At 41.3% G+C, this 16,305-nt stretch overlaps 1 protein-coding gene across 2 annotated transcripts; it reads left to right on the forward strand.

Moving 5' to 3' along the window:
* The first annotated feature begins 1,308 nt into the window (after positions 1–1,308).
* Positions 1,309–15,054, forward strand: LOC139573766 (retinoic acid receptor beta-like). Of its 2 annotated transcripts, XM_071397602.1 has the most exons (9): positions 1,309–1,884; positions 5,336–5,484; positions 6,905–7,046; positions 9,201–9,230; positions 9,343–9,509; positions 10,556–10,732; positions 13,160–13,364; positions 13,622–13,780; positions 14,154–15,054. In XM_071397602.1, exons 1-9 carry the CDS (start codon positions 1,734–1,736, stop codon positions 14,330–14,332), a joined length of 1,359 nt encoding a protein of 452 aa, XP_071253703.1. In that variant the 5' UTR covers positions 1,309–1,733; the 3' UTR covers positions 14,333–15,054. The 2 variants fall into 2 exon arrangements, with proteins under 2 accessions (XP_071253703.1, XP_071253704.1); XM_071397603.1 differs by lacking the exon at positions 9,201–9,230.
* The last annotated feature ends 1,251 nt before the right edge of the window (positions 15,055–16,305 follow it).

A 16,305-nucleotide genomic window follows, 5' to 3' on the forward strand; every position in this document is an offset into this window, starting at 1 on the left:
AAGAAGACATGGATTAAGAAAAACGGAAGCTAAAGAGTATCGATTTTCCAGAGACATGGTAGTTTAGATAACAAAATGCTAATACTGTGACATCCTCCATATTCATTTAATTTTAGACTAATGTAATTTTATTGAATTCCGAGCGTCCCTTTAAAAGCGACAGTTGAAGTGGCCTTTTCTGACAGTTACAGGTTCTGAATTTGCTTTAACCACCTTTTTGCTTACAAAACCACACATTCTCAGGGAAAATATATTCTTAAAAACAACTATGCAAATCAGCTTTAAAGTCACACACTGTGAGATGCATAATAATGTAATGGTGTGCCAAAGGTGTGCAGTCTTTTTGGTTAGGAAAGGCAGTTATACTACTCTCATTTAACTATTTAACGTGTCATATCTGTCCTTTGAAATCAAGGGGTATAATTCTTCAGTTGAAATTAATGTAAATCTTACAGACTGGGACTTTAAGGTTCCTTATCTGAGAATGCCTTGTTATTTTAGGTTTTTCTTAAAGCAGAAGAATTCTACATATTTCAAATTAGAATCAACATACCTATACAGACCTTTCCTTTCTAATTACAGTATCGCTATCTTTAGCTCAGAGCTCTATCATTTTCTTATCGTATATTTTCTGCTGATATGAGAGCTTAGAAAATAGCCTTTGAAGTCTTTGTTATAACACTGTTCAATCTTTGAACTGCTTATCTATCTCACCCACCCAAGATTTACACTTACAGAAACATTTAGTTCCATTTTTAGTTATAGATGACACAATTGGCTTTACTGTGGAAAAAGAGTAGGGCCTAGGTCATTAATATTAGGCCTACTTTCCAGATATGAAAGGCAGCCTAACTTCCACTTATTCACAGGCTGAGATGTAGATGATTGCAGATGGTTGCTAGATAGCTTACATTTTGAAAAGTATGTGTTTCCAAGTATCTGTTTTATTTCATTCGTTTCTGTTCTGTTCTATTTCCTTATATTCTATCGTATCAGACTTCTAAAATACATGTCATTTCTATTGTCAGTAAAAAGTGTGAAATCAATGAAAAAATTCAGAATTCTACAACTTGCTCGCACACTGTATTTCTACCACCATTTGAACATTCTACCCAACATTCTACCCAAGCGTGCACAAAATATTGACGTCCATCACGTCTGGTGAGGGAATCCTTGTACTTGGTGATGTCAGACAGTGTTTGGGTCATTTGAAGGTTAGCGGCCGCCAAATAGGTTCATGGAAAGTTCACCAGCATATATTAGGTAATTCAATCGGTCCCTGTGACATAACTAGTATGAAGTGGTTGTGTAGACACAGCGTAACCCATTCGTCAATAAATGGGAGCTAAGAACTCCAAAACAGACGTTGTTATGTAAAATAGCCTACTATTCTGTTTTATCGGGTTTTCACAAGGACTGACTATTTTGCTGTGCTCCCTGCGCGCGATGGACGCAAATATTTTTTGATAAATGCGTCGATGGAAATCATCTCGCGCATACAGCTGTAGATATTTTTTTGCATCGACTCAAATTAATAAAATATAATTTTGGTCAATTACAAACTTTTAACAAAAATGTCCATCATACGCTTGACTGAGAGGGAAAACAGAATCCTACTTGGGCGTGCGAATTAAGGACAGTTGCATTCCATTTGTTCCATTTGTCCCATTTCATTAGATCCTGACGCATCTTGATAAGGACTCGGCCTTACGCTTATGTTATAAAAAAAAAACATGTTTGACTATATGGATTTTCTCGCAGTTGATCCAGGAGAAACGCTGGACTTCTATACTGCAAGTCCTTGTATGCTCCAGGAACCATCTCTAACCGCATGCTTCACTGGACTAACAGAAACGGATTGGCAAATTCATCGGATCGCGCAATGTAGGTGAAGCTTTATTTTTATTTGGTCTATTTGAGGATTTAAGTAATTATCCCTTAGTTGCCAACTGTTTTACTCTACACTAAATCGAAATATTTGTTGTGATCATGTTACACCAGGAAATACTAAAATTGGGACTTGACATGATACATCCAGTTGTATTCTTCTCACACCTTTGATGCACTATTTATAATATACTGTAGTCTATTCCTTGCGCGTCAATTGTTCGTACATTGTAGCCTAAACTGTTCCCTGTGCAGTCCTGTATCATTGCATATTTAATCCAAAGACAATGTAAACATATTTATTTAGGTCATGTTGTATGTAGGCTAACGTTACCATCTTTTTTTCAGAGGCTGTAGTTCGAAGGCATTTCTTCATATATCTTTCTGAATATGTGATTGATGTCATATATCTAGTTCAAATGAACTAAAATTATAATATTATTTCAGATATAGGGTTTACATCAAATGCAATATATAAGCCTGCACAGTAAAATCAAGCTTAAACTAAAAATAACACCCAACAGCATTTATGTAGGCCTACACATGAAAGTTTATGTTAAAGGTGCAATCTGCAATATTTACTGCTTTTCATGGTCATTTCAGTTAATGATACCCATTGAATCTTGAAGAATAACTTAAAAATGTCTAATGCATTTAGTACAAGTGTATTACACCACTATAACCCAAAATTTAAGGTTTCTTTTTTAAACTTTTACGTTTGTAAATAATGCCTTTGTAAACAATATATAGCGTCAAAATATGTTTCAAACTATAATGTTGATATAACTGTTAGTCCTTGCATCCATAGCTTCATTGATAATTGGACTGTGGTTACATTTCTCCAGCCCAATCCCTCAGCTTTATAGCAAACCAAGTGACAGGGCTGCCATTTGGCTGAAAAGGGAATGACAGATTGTGTCTTTAAAGCTTTGGAATAGGGTCAATATGGTTGTTATTTTACATGTGCACATTGTTTGCTTTGTTGCAACTGATGATTGCATTTATTTAGTATTTGTAAGCCTACCTCCTGGTTTATGGAATGAATTCACCGTTGTGCAATCAATCAGTATATTTACTTGTTATCCTAAATCAATAATACATGGATTATTACTGTGAACCCATTCATAATGAATTGGCCATAAAATCTGCACTCCTATTTGACTCGTCACACCTCTGTTGTCACCTACTACACTCACTGCTCCTCTTTATTATATATTTAATTTAACTAGGCGTGTCTGTTAAGAACAAATTGTTATTTACAATGACGGCCTACCCCGGCCAAACCCGTACGACGCTGGGCCAATTGTGCATCACCCTATGGGACTCCTAATCACGTCCGGTTGTGATACAGCCTGGAATCGAACCAGGGTCTGTAGTGACGCCTCTAACACTGAGAATCAGTGCCTTAGGCCGCTGCGCCACTCGGGAGCCCATTTCTTCAACTAGTTGTTGATATTTACAGATCAGATTAGGAAGTCAAAATCCATTCAGATACCTTTGGTTTCCTCTATCTGATATCAAAGGCGTATCGAAGGCAGCACCAAAGCCTGTTACAACATTAGACCTTCTCTGGCAGCGCTCAGTGTTTTGAGATGGAGGAGCATGTCGACCAAAGCCCAGCCAATGTGGTCAGTGGTCAGGACGGTCACTGGGGGTCACCGAGGGTTCATTGAATGGTCACCAACAGGAGGTCAGACGAGACCCAGACTGCTTGGCTTGTCTCCCTCACAGCAAAGTCGTTTTTGGGAAACTCTGCAAGCAAAGCCTAATAATATATTTACCTCATTCATCACGTAGGCTATTCTATAAGCACATTAATGTTGTATGAGCCAGTGATGATATCCTAATAACTATACGTATTGTTCCTGTTTACAAGTGTAATGTTAAGGGTATTTGGATCTCACTGAGCAATTAGCCTCATGTTGAGTAGCCTACTCACAACCACAGAAATTCCATCACCACAGATTGCCTTTACTTTCAGCATCTAGCCCCAAAAGTCCCCCAAAAGACCTCAGTGAGAGTGTGACAGCATTGTGACAGCATTGTGACAGTATTGTGATAGCATTGTGATAGCATTGTGATAGCATTGTGATAGCATTGTGATAGCATTGTGATAGCGTGAAGAGAAAGTGACTTTCCTTTGACATAGTGGAAGCAGATCGTGGCACACATCTTAAAACTTTACTCTTTACCAGTTTCTCTCTTAAATGTTGGTGAGCGCCTCCCTCCCCATTCCAAACCACTTAGTCTAGCTTAATATTCCACTGCTTCATCATCAGTCAGTTGATCTTGTGGCATCCTCCGCCATTGTTTTGCAGTGGAGAGAATACTTGCTAATGGGTGTGTCCTCTTGTTTGACCCGGCGAGGGTAGGTTCAACTGGAGGCCATGGGTTCAAGGGGATGGATATAAGCAATTTTTCTATTTTTGTTCCCTCAATTTGGCTTTTTTAGTTATCTGTCACTGGCCCTATGTGCTTTAACGGTGGAGGTGATAAGAAGCCAGCAGGGATGCTTGCCCTGTCGCAGTGGAGGCTCTCTATAAAACTGAAGAGATGTCTTAAGAGTGTCTGCTGTCGTCATTTTCCCACAAAGTATGGCATTGGAATAGTATGACTGTATCTTGCTTCTTCTTCACCCTTGCACTCTCTGTGAAAATGACGACACAGAAATCTTAAAAGAATAGCTGAACATTATCTCAGTCAGATATGCCGATCAACACAAGGCCTCAACATGTCCTTGGGAACACAAGTGGACTTGGAACCATGGGCTGACATTACATATGTTTTCAACTCATCTACAGTAAATTAGTGAATCGTTTTCCATAGAGATAATTCTATTGCTGAGTCACTCAGTACAATGTTTACTGGCCATAGAAAATTAGTACTTCTCCGATAAAAGAAGCCCAAGCACTTTTCTGTTTGGTAAAAAAAAAAAAAGATTGAATGCTATGTTGCGTAGTCGCTTTGCAGAATGTTTACTGACCATAGAAATAACTATTGGTCCTCGAATAAAAGAGGAGGCCCAAAGACATAATCCAATTTGTTTGATATTTCTACAGTTTTTAGGGATTTAATAGTGTTTTACTTCAACACATTACTGTTTGAAGAACATGAAGCTACATAAATTCGATGTATGACTGCATTTTCAGCAGCTGCATTGGAATTTTCTCCGTCTCCTAGCTTTGTCCTAATATTACTTTCCACTCCTCCTTGTCTTCACGTTAGAGAATTTTGCGAATTAAAGTGACAGAAAAATGATAAACTCAGAAACAGCTTATGATAGAAAGACGATAAGGAAAGGAGACCATTTCAGAGTTTATGCAGTGGCAGCCCTCATCTCACTCCCAACACTCAGTGCCTGTCTTTCTTCCCAGCACCTCATCATCCCTCTCTCCCTCTCTTCCTCCCCCTCTCCCTCTCTCCCTTTATCCCTCCTGTGTGTCAGCAGCTGTGGAAACCCAGAGCTCCAGCTCAGAGGACCTGTTCGCCAGTCCTCTCTCACCTCCGCCCCCTCCTCGCACCTACAAACCCTGCTTCGTGTGCCAAGACAAGTCTTCAGGCTACCACTATGGCGTCAGTGCTTGTGAGGGCTGTAAGGTAAGGGACCAGACTGATCATGTACATGTCCCGAGAAACCCATCTGACTGCTCAAATGATGAATAATTCCACCTTTTTTTCATCAGCGGTTTCAACGTATTCACCATGTTCATTTCTACTTTGGAGTTCAATCCAAGATCTATTTTACCTGTGATATGGATAATGGATATGTAAAGCCAGGAACTGCAACAAGCACCACACACACACACACACACACACACACACACACACACACACACACACACACACACACACACACACACACACACACACACACACACACACACACACACACCACACACACACACACACACACACACACACACACACACACACACACACACAATTCCCACTATTCTCTGGGGTTCTTAAATGTCCCCCTCTCTACCACTCTTTGATGGTCCTTGGCAGTGAGCTATAGTGAGTAGGTGTAAACACAATTGTTCATGAAAGTTAGGCCGATTGGCCCTCCGCTTTAGCTGAATGCTCGGGCAACAGAAGGCTCCACAAAGAGAAGGTAAATAATTGATGGGCAGCACAGTGAACAAGACCAAGAGCGTGGAGGAGACCATGACTACAGATGACATTCTCTCCTCAGCGTCTTTCGGAATAAGATGAAAGGCAATGATCGTAACTATAGATTAAGTGTGAGATCACATCTGTGTTAGAGATGAGAAGTGGCGTTAGTTACAGAGTTGTCTCGCTGACTGTTTAATGCAGAAAGTGAGCATGGAGCTTATCTCTCTTATCACCTTCACGAGCCTGCCCCGGAGGAGGACCTCATATAAGGAGATGCATGAAAGAGATTTGTCGATTGTCCGTTTTCCCAACTGTAGCAGGTCAAAAGTGGAAATGGCATACTTTAGAAATATCAGTTGGTGTCTGTTGATACACGTGTTGATCTGACCTGGCATATCTATTTAGATGTTCAAATTAAAAATCTTTATTTTTTTTTTCTCTAAAAGAAATATAGCATATAGATGTATTTTAATTTGTATTTAACCTTTATTTAACTAGGCAAGTCAGTTAAGAACGTAATTCTTATTTACAATGACGGCCTACCAAAAGGCAAAAGGCCTCCTGCGGGGACGGGGGCTGGGATTACAAATAAAAAATACAACTTCTGTTACCCAGAAGTAACCCAACTTACAATATAACTATATAACGTTACTCAACCTACTGTATTTAACCCTAAAGAGTAGACTCAAGGCCAATAGGGACTGTTTGACTGCCGTGTTTACCCAGAGCAAACACGAGTATCACTAAAGAGCCTGAATCTTGGCCCTGATACACAGCTCATGTTTCGGGATCACACAGCATAGAATGTCTATAGAATGTTAACTGCTGGTAGCTGAAAGTACAAGGGAGATGTCTTCTCTATTGAAAACATATTATTATCCTTTCCGTTGGTGTCTCCCAGGGTTTCTTCCGTCGAAGTGTCCAGAAGAACATGGTTTACACGTGCCACCGGGACAATAACTGCATCATCAATAAGATCACCAGGAACCGCTGTCAGTACTGCCGGCTACAGAGGTGCTTCGCCGCGGGCATGTCCAAGGAGTGTAAGTGTCAATAATATTTCAGAGTGTCTCCATTCAACCACTGACGAGCAACATTTCTAAACAACGTCCAACTCCTCTGTAATATACGCCAAAACTGCAAAACACTGCTATGCAACATTCCCAAACTTTTTCATAAAACTCTTACCCAAAGTACTCAGTGCCTTCAGAAAGTGTTCACACCCCTTGACTTTTTCCACATTTTGGTGTGTTACAAAGTGGGATTAAAATTGATTGTGACAATATGCAACTTTTTGGGCGAGCCGAACAAATTCACATAGAAATATGGGTTCTAGATCTATCATTCCACTTGAAAGCAAGTCTAAGAAGTGGTAGATCTGTTCTATGTGCGCTATTTCTATGCTTCCCGTTCTTAAATTTTGTTTGTGCGTCTTTTACTTTCGGTTTTGTACACCAGCTTCAAACAGCTGAACAAAGAATATTTCTGGTCATGGAAAATATATTTCACAGCGGTTTAGATGGTACAATGATTCTCTACACTATAGTAGCTTATTTTGTCACATAAACTGAAATTAAGCGAACTATTAGAGTTCTAGCAACCAGGAAATGGAGTATCGATTTCTGCATACTGCATCTTTAAATGTCACTTTTTGTCAACAATCTACACAAAATACAGTGAAATGTCGAAGTGGAAGAAAAATAATACTTTTTTTAACTTAATGGAAAATAAAATGCTCATATATTATGGTTAGATAAGTATTAAACCCCCAGAGTCAATACATGTTAGAATCACCTTTGGCAGCGATTACAGAGTCTTTCTGGGTAATTTGACTTAAATTATCTTGAAAATCTATGGCAAGACTTGAAAATGTCAGTCTAGCAATGATCAACATCCAACTTGACAGAGCTTGAAGAATTAAAATAATTATAATGTGAAAATATTGTACAGTCCAGGTTTGCAAAGCTCTTAGAGACTGTTTTGGAATATTTTTTAATCTGTACAGGCTTCCTTCTTTTCACTCCGTCATTTAGGTTAGTATTTTGGAGTAACTACAATGTTGTTGATCCATCCTCAGTTTTCTCCTATCAGCGCCATTTAACTCTGTACCTGGTTTAAAATCCCCATAAGCCTCATGGTAAAATCCCTGAGCGTTTTCCTTCCTCTCCGTCAACTCCGTCAAGGACGCCTGTATCTTTACTGGGTGTATTGATTCATCCAAAGTGTAATGAATAACTTCACTATGCTCAAAGGGATATTCAATGTCTGCTTTTTTTAAACACATCTACCAATAGGTGCCCTTTGCAAGGCATTGGAAAACCTCCCTGGTCTTTGAGGTTGAATATGTGCTTGAAATTCAGTGCTCGACTAAGGGACCTTACAGACAATTATAATGTGTTGGGTAAAGAGATGGGGTAGTCATTCAAAAATCATGTTAAACACCATTATTGCACACAGAGTTAGTTTTAACTCAACAAAATGTGGAAAACGTCAAAGGGTGTGAAAAGTTTCGGAAGGCACTGTACCTTCAAACCTGTCTAATCATGTCAATGCTTCTGCTGTCCGAACGTTTTCCAAGAAAACTAATTCCACCTCCGCTGTCCAAACACATGAAAGCACTTCAAACACCATTGCCCACAAGGCGCACTGACCCAGATACAATCTCTGTTGTGGGTAGGGGGTGGTGTCATGGTGATGGATGCCTGCTATTCTGAATGTCATTCATCCCTTCTACCCAGCATGTCAGCATTCCATACATCCATCAGCACACGTATCAGCCTTGTGGCCTTGTGGCTGGAATGTAACGGCTACTATTGCTGCGCCATCGTCTGCCGTTGTCACCGATTGGTGTGTAATGCAGCCCAGAGTGAAGGGTTTACACAGTGATTGCAGGAAGTAGGGCAGACTAGACTAGACTATCCATTGACTGCACAGATCCGTCCGAGCCATGTGTCTGTCTGAGGAGACCAGGTGCATAAAGATGGATCTCTCCCTGAGATCTGGCTCAGTAAAACGAGTGGCCGGTGTTGAAAACCAATGGTTGAAGTACGTTGGCGTGATTTATAGATCAGTTGGAAGGTAACGTGACTATCTTACATTACTTACACACTCATTGGTAAATGTGCACGGCTTGTTTTAGAAAAATATGGTCATTTTAACAGACTCTTTACTGTTAACACCTACTATATATTCTGCAGGTGTTGCCCACAAGGGAAATCACACCAGAGGTATTGTGTTACAAGCACCATGATCCAACCAACTTAGCTATTGCAACCAATTCAATTTCATTTTTTTTTCTTCTGGAGTTATCTCCGTTCATATTTCATCCTCTCTTCCCAGCTGTCAGGAATGACCGGAGCAAGAAGAAGGAGAAGAAGGAGACTCCCAAGATGACCATGATCGAGACATATGAGCTGACAGCCGAACTGGGCTGTGTAGTGGAGAATATCTGTAGGGCTCATAGAGAGACCTTCCCTTCCCTCTGCCAGTTGGGCAAATACACTACAGTGAGTAACAACCACTGCCGTGTTAGCACCATAGATATAAATTACATGCGGCATGGATAGTGATCCATTTAAGCCTGTCTCTGTTGAGGCTCAGAAACACTATCCCTGTACCATAATCCATTAATCTCAATAGATCATACTGGTTGTATTCTTGAGATAATACTCGGAACTAATTGCTCTTTCTCTCTCTATATATTTTTCATTTCCTTTCTTTCTTCTCAATTAAATTTATTGGCATGGGAAACATGTTTACATTGCCAAAGCAAGTGAAATAGACAATAAACAAAAGTGAAATAAACAATAAAAAATGACAGTAAACATTACACTGACAAAAGTTCCAAAAGAATAAAGACATTTGAAATGTCATAATATGTCTATATACGGTGTTGTAATGATGTGCAAATAGTTAAAAGTACAAAAGGGAAAATAAATAAACATAAATATAGGTTGTATTTACAATGGTGTTTGTTCTTGCCCTTTTCTTGTGGCAACAGGTCACACATCTTGCTGCTGTGATGGCACACTGTGGTATTTCAACCAACACATATGGGAGTTTATCAACATTTCATTTGTTTTTGATTTCTATTTGGGTCTGTGTAATCTGAGGTAAAAATGTGTCTCTAATATTGTCATACATATAGGAAGTGCAGCTCAGGTCCACCTCATTTTGTGGGCAGTGTGCACTTAGCCTGTCTTCTCTTGAGAGCGAGGTCAGCCTTCGGCAGCCTTTCTCAGTAGCAAGGCTATGCTCACTGAGTCTGTACATAGTCAAAGATTTTCTTAAGTTTTGGTCATTCAGAATGGTTAGGTATTCTGCCACTGTGCACTCTCTGTTTAGGGCCAAATGGCATTCTAGTTTGCTCAGTTTTTTGTTGTAAATTCTTTCCAATGTGTCAAGTAATTCTCTTTTTGTTTTCTCGTGATTTTCTCTCTTCATCCCCATCCCTCTCTCTCTGCCTCCCCCCCTTTTCTCTCCCTCCCTCTGTCTATCCCCCCTATTCTCTATCTCTCATCTCTCCTTTACCCCCCCCTTCCTCTCTCTGTAGAACTCAAGCTCAGACACTAGGATCCAGTTGGACCTGGGGCTGTGGGATAAGTTCAGTGAGCTGGCCACCAAATGTATCATCAAGGTTGTGGAGTTTGCCAAACGGGTTCCTGGCTTCACCGGCCTGACTATAACTGACCAGATCACCCTCCTCAAAGCGGCCTGTCTGGACATTCTGGTGAGCGGTGTGTGTGTGTACTGTACGTATGTGTGTGTATACTGTATGCGTGAGGGGATATATATGTGTGTGTACGTCCACGTCATCATCTCCAAAGCACATCTCGCACCTCATCAACTGTCCTGTGTGGAGTTAGAAGGGTTCAGCCACAGTGTGCTGTTTGGTGCAGACGCTATGGATCTGCTGTTCCATTGTCTATCAGCCACAGTGTGCTGTTTGGTGCAGACGCTATGGATCTGCTGTTCCATTGTCTATCAGCCACAGTGTGCTGTTTGGTGCAGACGCTATGGATCTGCTGTTCCATTGTCTATCAGCCACAGTGTGCTGTTTGGTGCAGACGCTATGGATCTGCTGTTCCATTGTCTATCAGCCACAGTGTGCTGTTTGGTGCAGACGCTATGGATCTGCTGTTCCATTGTCTATCAGCCACAGTGTGCTGTTTGGTGCAGACGCTATGGATCTGCTGTTCCATTGTCTATCAGCCACAGTGTGCTGTTTGGAGCAGACGCTATGGATCTGCTGTTCCATTGTCTATCAGCCACAGTGTGCTGTTTGGTGCAGACGCTATGGATCTGTTGTTCCATTGTCTATCAGCCACAGTGTGCTGTTTGGTGCAGACGCTATGGATCTGCTGTTCCATTGTCTATCAGCCACAGTGTGCTGTTTGGAGCAGACGCTATGGATCTGCTGTTCCATTGTCTATCAGCCACAGTGTGCTGTTTGGTGCAGACGCTATGGATCTGTTGTTCCATTGTCTATCAGCCACAGTGTGCTGTTTGGTGCAGACGCTATGGATCTGCTGTTCCATTGTCTATCAGCCACAGTGTGCTGTTTGGTGCAGACACTATGGATCTGCTGTTCCATTGTCTCAGCATACGTTTGTGCTGAAGACAGACACAGTGGTGGTGGGTTCAGACAGAGTGTTACCGCTGAAGGCATGTTTTATTCTCTTTCATCTCCCCATATCTTCTGGTTTTCATTGTCAACTCGGTGCACCATCAAAGGTTGGTAGATTCTCACTAGCTGCACCATGGTGATTCACTCACAGCTTTATTTTCTCGATGGGAACGCTTTAATCTGAAATCAAAGCGTTATCATGTTTATTTTACATTACTGAGGTGGTTTCTAATGAGGCGTGCAGGGGTAATTACTGTGCAGATTGATGGTGATTTAGGCCGTTTGTGAAACTTGACTCAGTGCCTTGCTGTGATGGTCGTTATTTAATCTACAGATGTTTTTTTAAGGAGTTTTGGAAGATCTCACTCTTGATCTGTCTATCTCGTTCTCTATCTCTCTTTACCTGATCCCTCTATCTCTCTACCTGATCCCTCTATCTTTTTCTCTATCTCTCTTTACCTGATCCCTCTATCTCTCTCTACCTGATCCCTCTATCTCTTTCTCTATCTCTCTCTACCTGATCCCTCTATCTCTTTCTCTATCTCTCTCTACCTGATCCCTCTATCTCTCTCTACCTGATCACTCTCTCTCTTTCTCTTTCTCTCTCTACCTGATCTGTCTATCTCTTTCTCTAACTCTCTCTACCTGATCTGTATATCTCTTTCTCTATCTCTCTCTACCTGTTCTGTCTATCTCTTTCTCTATCTCTCTCTACCTGATCTGTCTATCTCGTTCTCTCTATCTCTTTTTCTATCTATCTCTCTCTACCTGATCCCTCTATCTCTATCTCTCTCTACCTGATCCCTCAATCTCTTTCTCTATCTCTCTCTACCTGATCCCTCTATCTCTTTCTCTATCTCTCTCTACCTGATCCCTCTATCTCTCTCTACCTGATCACTCTCTCTCTTTCTCTTTCTCTCTCTACCTGATCTGTCTATCTCTTTCTCTAACTCTCTCTACCTGATCTGTATATCTCTTTCTCTATCTCTCTCTACCTGTTCTGTCTATCTCGTTCTCTCTATCTCTTTTTCTATCTATCTCTCTCTACCTGATCCCTCTATCTCTTTCGATTTCTCTATCTCTCTCTACCTGATCTGTCTATTTCTTTCGACCTGATCTGTCTATCTCTATTTCTCAATCTCTCTCTAACTGATCTGTCTGTCTCTTTCTCTATCTCTCTCGACCTGATCAGTCTATCTCTTTCTCTATCTCTCTCAGCTTGATCTGTCTCTCTCTATCTCTCTCTTCCTGATCTGTCTATCTCTTTCTCTCTACCTGATCTGTCTTTCTCTATCTCTCTCGGTCTCTTTTTTCTTATGCAGACTCCATGTAGGTTTGTGTTTAACCTCTATACTTCTCTCTCTCTCTCTCTTTCTCTTTGCCTGAACTGTCTTTCATGTCTTTTAGTGTTTTAATTACCATCCCCCTCTTCTTGAACATGCATCTCACCATCACCTTTTTCTATACTGACTATACTGTCCCTTTCGAGACTTTCTGTACTACCCCTCATGTCCCCTCTGTCTCCTGTAGATTCTGCGGATCTGTACGAGGTACACACCTGACCAGGACACTATGACCTTCTCAGACGGGCTGACCTTGACCCGTACACAGATCCACAACGCTGGCTTTGGCCCGCTCACAGACCAGGTGTTCACCTTCGCCGGCCAGCTTCTGCCCTTGGAGATGGATGACACAGAAAGTGGTCTACTCAGCGCCATCTGCCTGGTGTCTGGAGGTACTGCAACTAGCCATAGCTTCAGTACAGGCAGAATGTTTAATATGGAACGTGAACAATCTTTTTTGTTGTTTTATGAATGGATGTACTTTTAGTATTTACTCCAATATTTATTCCAATAAATTAACCTCATTGTCATTTTTGTGTATATACATATAGGCCACGTAGAGGAGTCACACAAACAAAATAGATGAGCTGAATTAGCAGTAGATGAATGATGTGTCGGTGTCACACTGACAATGTCTCTCCTGTGTCAGACCGCCAGGACCTGGAGGAGCCGTCTAAGGTGGAGGTCCTGCAAGAGCCCTTACTGGAGGCCTTGAAGATCTACTCCCGTAAACGCCGGCCCAGCATGCCCCTCATGTTCCCCAAGGTCCTCATGAAGATAACCGACCTGCGCAGCATCAGCGCCAAAGGTTAGAGGTCAACTCCCTATCGGCCATGACACTTACTTTGACCTGAACTACAAACCTCTTGGCTTGGCTTCATGACTGTTATAACCAGGTGTTATGGCATATTGTGATTTTACAACACCAGTGCACTTCCAACCACATCCAAGGCTAATTTAAGGATGTAGTGTAAAGAGAAAAGTAGAAAATCGGGTGACCTGTGGATGTCGGTGTGGGCAACAAGTCTAGTCAGTGTAAAAACCCTTTAAGTCATGCTGGGTGGAGGTGGGTTAAATAGGGAAAAAGAAAGGAAATCTGCCTCTGATGAGAGTGATATAGTTAAGAGACACTTCGACTACTCTATAAAGTGTCATTGACATTTTCCCTTCTAATTACACAGGAGCTGAGCGCGTGGTGACGTTGAAGATGGAGATCCCAGGTTCCATGCCTCCTCTTATCCAGGAGATGCTGGAGGAGATGGAGAACCTGGAGAAGCAGAAGCACTCTGAGGAGGAGCAGAGAGCAGACAAGAACATCACACCCACACACACACACTCGCCATGTCCACACAGTACATAGACACTGGCCTGTTTGCTTGAAAACCTTACGAGAAAGAAAATATATACCTCCAATGGGATGTCCCGGGAAGGAAATGATGAGGATGGTCAAATGTGAACAATACAAGTGAAAACAGTGTATTCAGAGTTGAATATATAAAGGGAATTGTAAATAGAATCATGCTACAGTACTTAGTTGTGATGTACATACAGAGAGAAAAAGAGAATAATCATAACTGGATGTGACTGGAGATATAACAGGACTAGCCTGTGTGTTGGTCAGTATCATAAGGTGCTTAGAAGATGGTTTGACTACATACAGTGCATTGCAGTACTAGAGAGTAGCTTAACGTATTAACCTCACACAGAGCCGTTCTATACGGATGGGAGTGGAATTCATGTAAATTGTGAATAGACATTCCATTGTGGTGCGACACAGGGGCAAGGGCATGACAATGCATTTTTCAGAGGCCATTACTGGATGTGTGTGGGTCTCAAATGTACAAGAAGTTTTAAAACAGGTTCCTATTCTAAAGTAAGGGGCTTCACGTTTCCATTATTTCAAGTCTTGCATGATTGGCTTTGTTAAGTAAGTGCTATTACTCTCACCATGTCAACATGTATTCTACATACCATTGTATGGTTATGTTTATCTCTATGATGAACGGCATGGTGCTTTTTTTGTGATATTGATTATGATCATATTTCAGATAGTTATTGGTCTATTAAAGTCTTGAAACTATATATACCCTGGGTGTGTCTGACTCATTTAAACAAAAACCCAAAAATATTTACACGATCCAGTGCTCCATACAAAGGTTGATACTGTCCCCTGTGGTCTCTGTAGAGAATTACACTCATTGCCTCAGTGGAAAAACTACTGTATAAACACAATAATATGAAAGATTCAAGAGTGGCGCAACATAGCTTCAGCGTGTAAATCAGCTAGAAAGATGTGTCGGCATCGAGTAATTGTCTCTGGCTCCCTCCCAGTTAGGGGGAGTGATAAGCTCTACAGCAGAGTCTCACAACTCAATTGCTGGTTGAAAACTTTTCTGTCCCTCCTAAAAGAAAGAATTTGTAGATAATTGGCCCTCTTTCTGGGACTCACCCACAAACAGGACCAAGCCTGGCCTGTTGAGGAGTGACGGACTCCATCTTAGCTGGAGGGGTGCTCTCATCTTATCTACGAACATAGACAGGGCTCTAACTCCCTTAGCTCCACAATGAGATAGGGTGCAGGCCAGGCAGCAGGCTGTTAGCCAGCCAGCCTGCCAGCTTAGTGGAGTCTGCCACTAGCACAGTCAGTGCAGTCAGCTCAGCTATCCCCATTGAGACCGTGTCTGTCCCTCGACCTAGGTAGGGCAAAACTAAACATGGCGGTGTTTGCTTTAGCAATCTCACTGGAATAAAGACCTCCATTCCTGCCATTATTGAAAAAGATTGTGATACCTCACATCTCAAAATAGGGCTACTTAATGTTAGATCACTCACTTCCAAGGCAGTTATAGTCAATGAACTAATCACTAATCATAATCTTGATGTTATTGGCCTGACTGAAACATGGCTTAAGCCTGATGAATTTACTGTGTTAAATTAAGCCTCACCTCCTGGTTACACTAGTGACCATATCCCCCGCGCATCCCGCAAAGATAGCAAATTTCAATTTACAAAAACAAAAAAACGACGATTTCGTCTTTTGAGCTTCTAGTCATGAAATCTATGCAGCCTACTCAATCACTTTTTATAGCTACTGTTCTTCACTGAGTTCCCTGAATTCCTATCGGACCTTGTAGTCATGGCAGATCATTTTCAAATTTTTGGTGACTTTAATATTCAAATGGAAAAGTCCACAGACCCACTCCAAAAGGCTTTCGGAGCCATCATCGACTCAGTGGGTTTTGTCCAACATGTCTCCGGACCTACTCACTGCCACAGTCATACTCTGGACCTAGTTTTGTCCCGTGGAATAAATGTTGTGGATCTTAATCTTTT

Source organism: Salvelinus alpinus, chromosome 4, assembly GCF_045679555.1.
Source record: "Salvelinus alpinus chromosome 4, SLU_Salpinus.1, whole genome shotgun sequence".
Lineage (NCBI taxonomy): Eukaryota > Metazoa > Chordata > Actinopteri > Salmoniformes > Salmonidae > Salvelinus > Salvelinus alpinus.

Bases quoted from the DNA above. Each gene is read 5' to 3' on its own strand.
- LOC139573766 (XM_071397602.1), top strand. From the start codon at position 1,734: ATGTTTGACTATATGGATTTTCTCGCAGTTGATCCAGGAGAAACGCTG. The intron at 9,510-10,555 runs GTGAGTAACAAC...CTCTCTCTGTAG, and splicing joins AGTTGGGCAAATACACTACA to AACTCAAGCTCAGACACTAG. The intron at 13,365-13,621 runs GTACTGCAACTA...CTCCTGTGTCAG, and splicing joins CATCTGCCTGGTGTCTGGAG to ACCGCCAGGACCTGGAGGAG.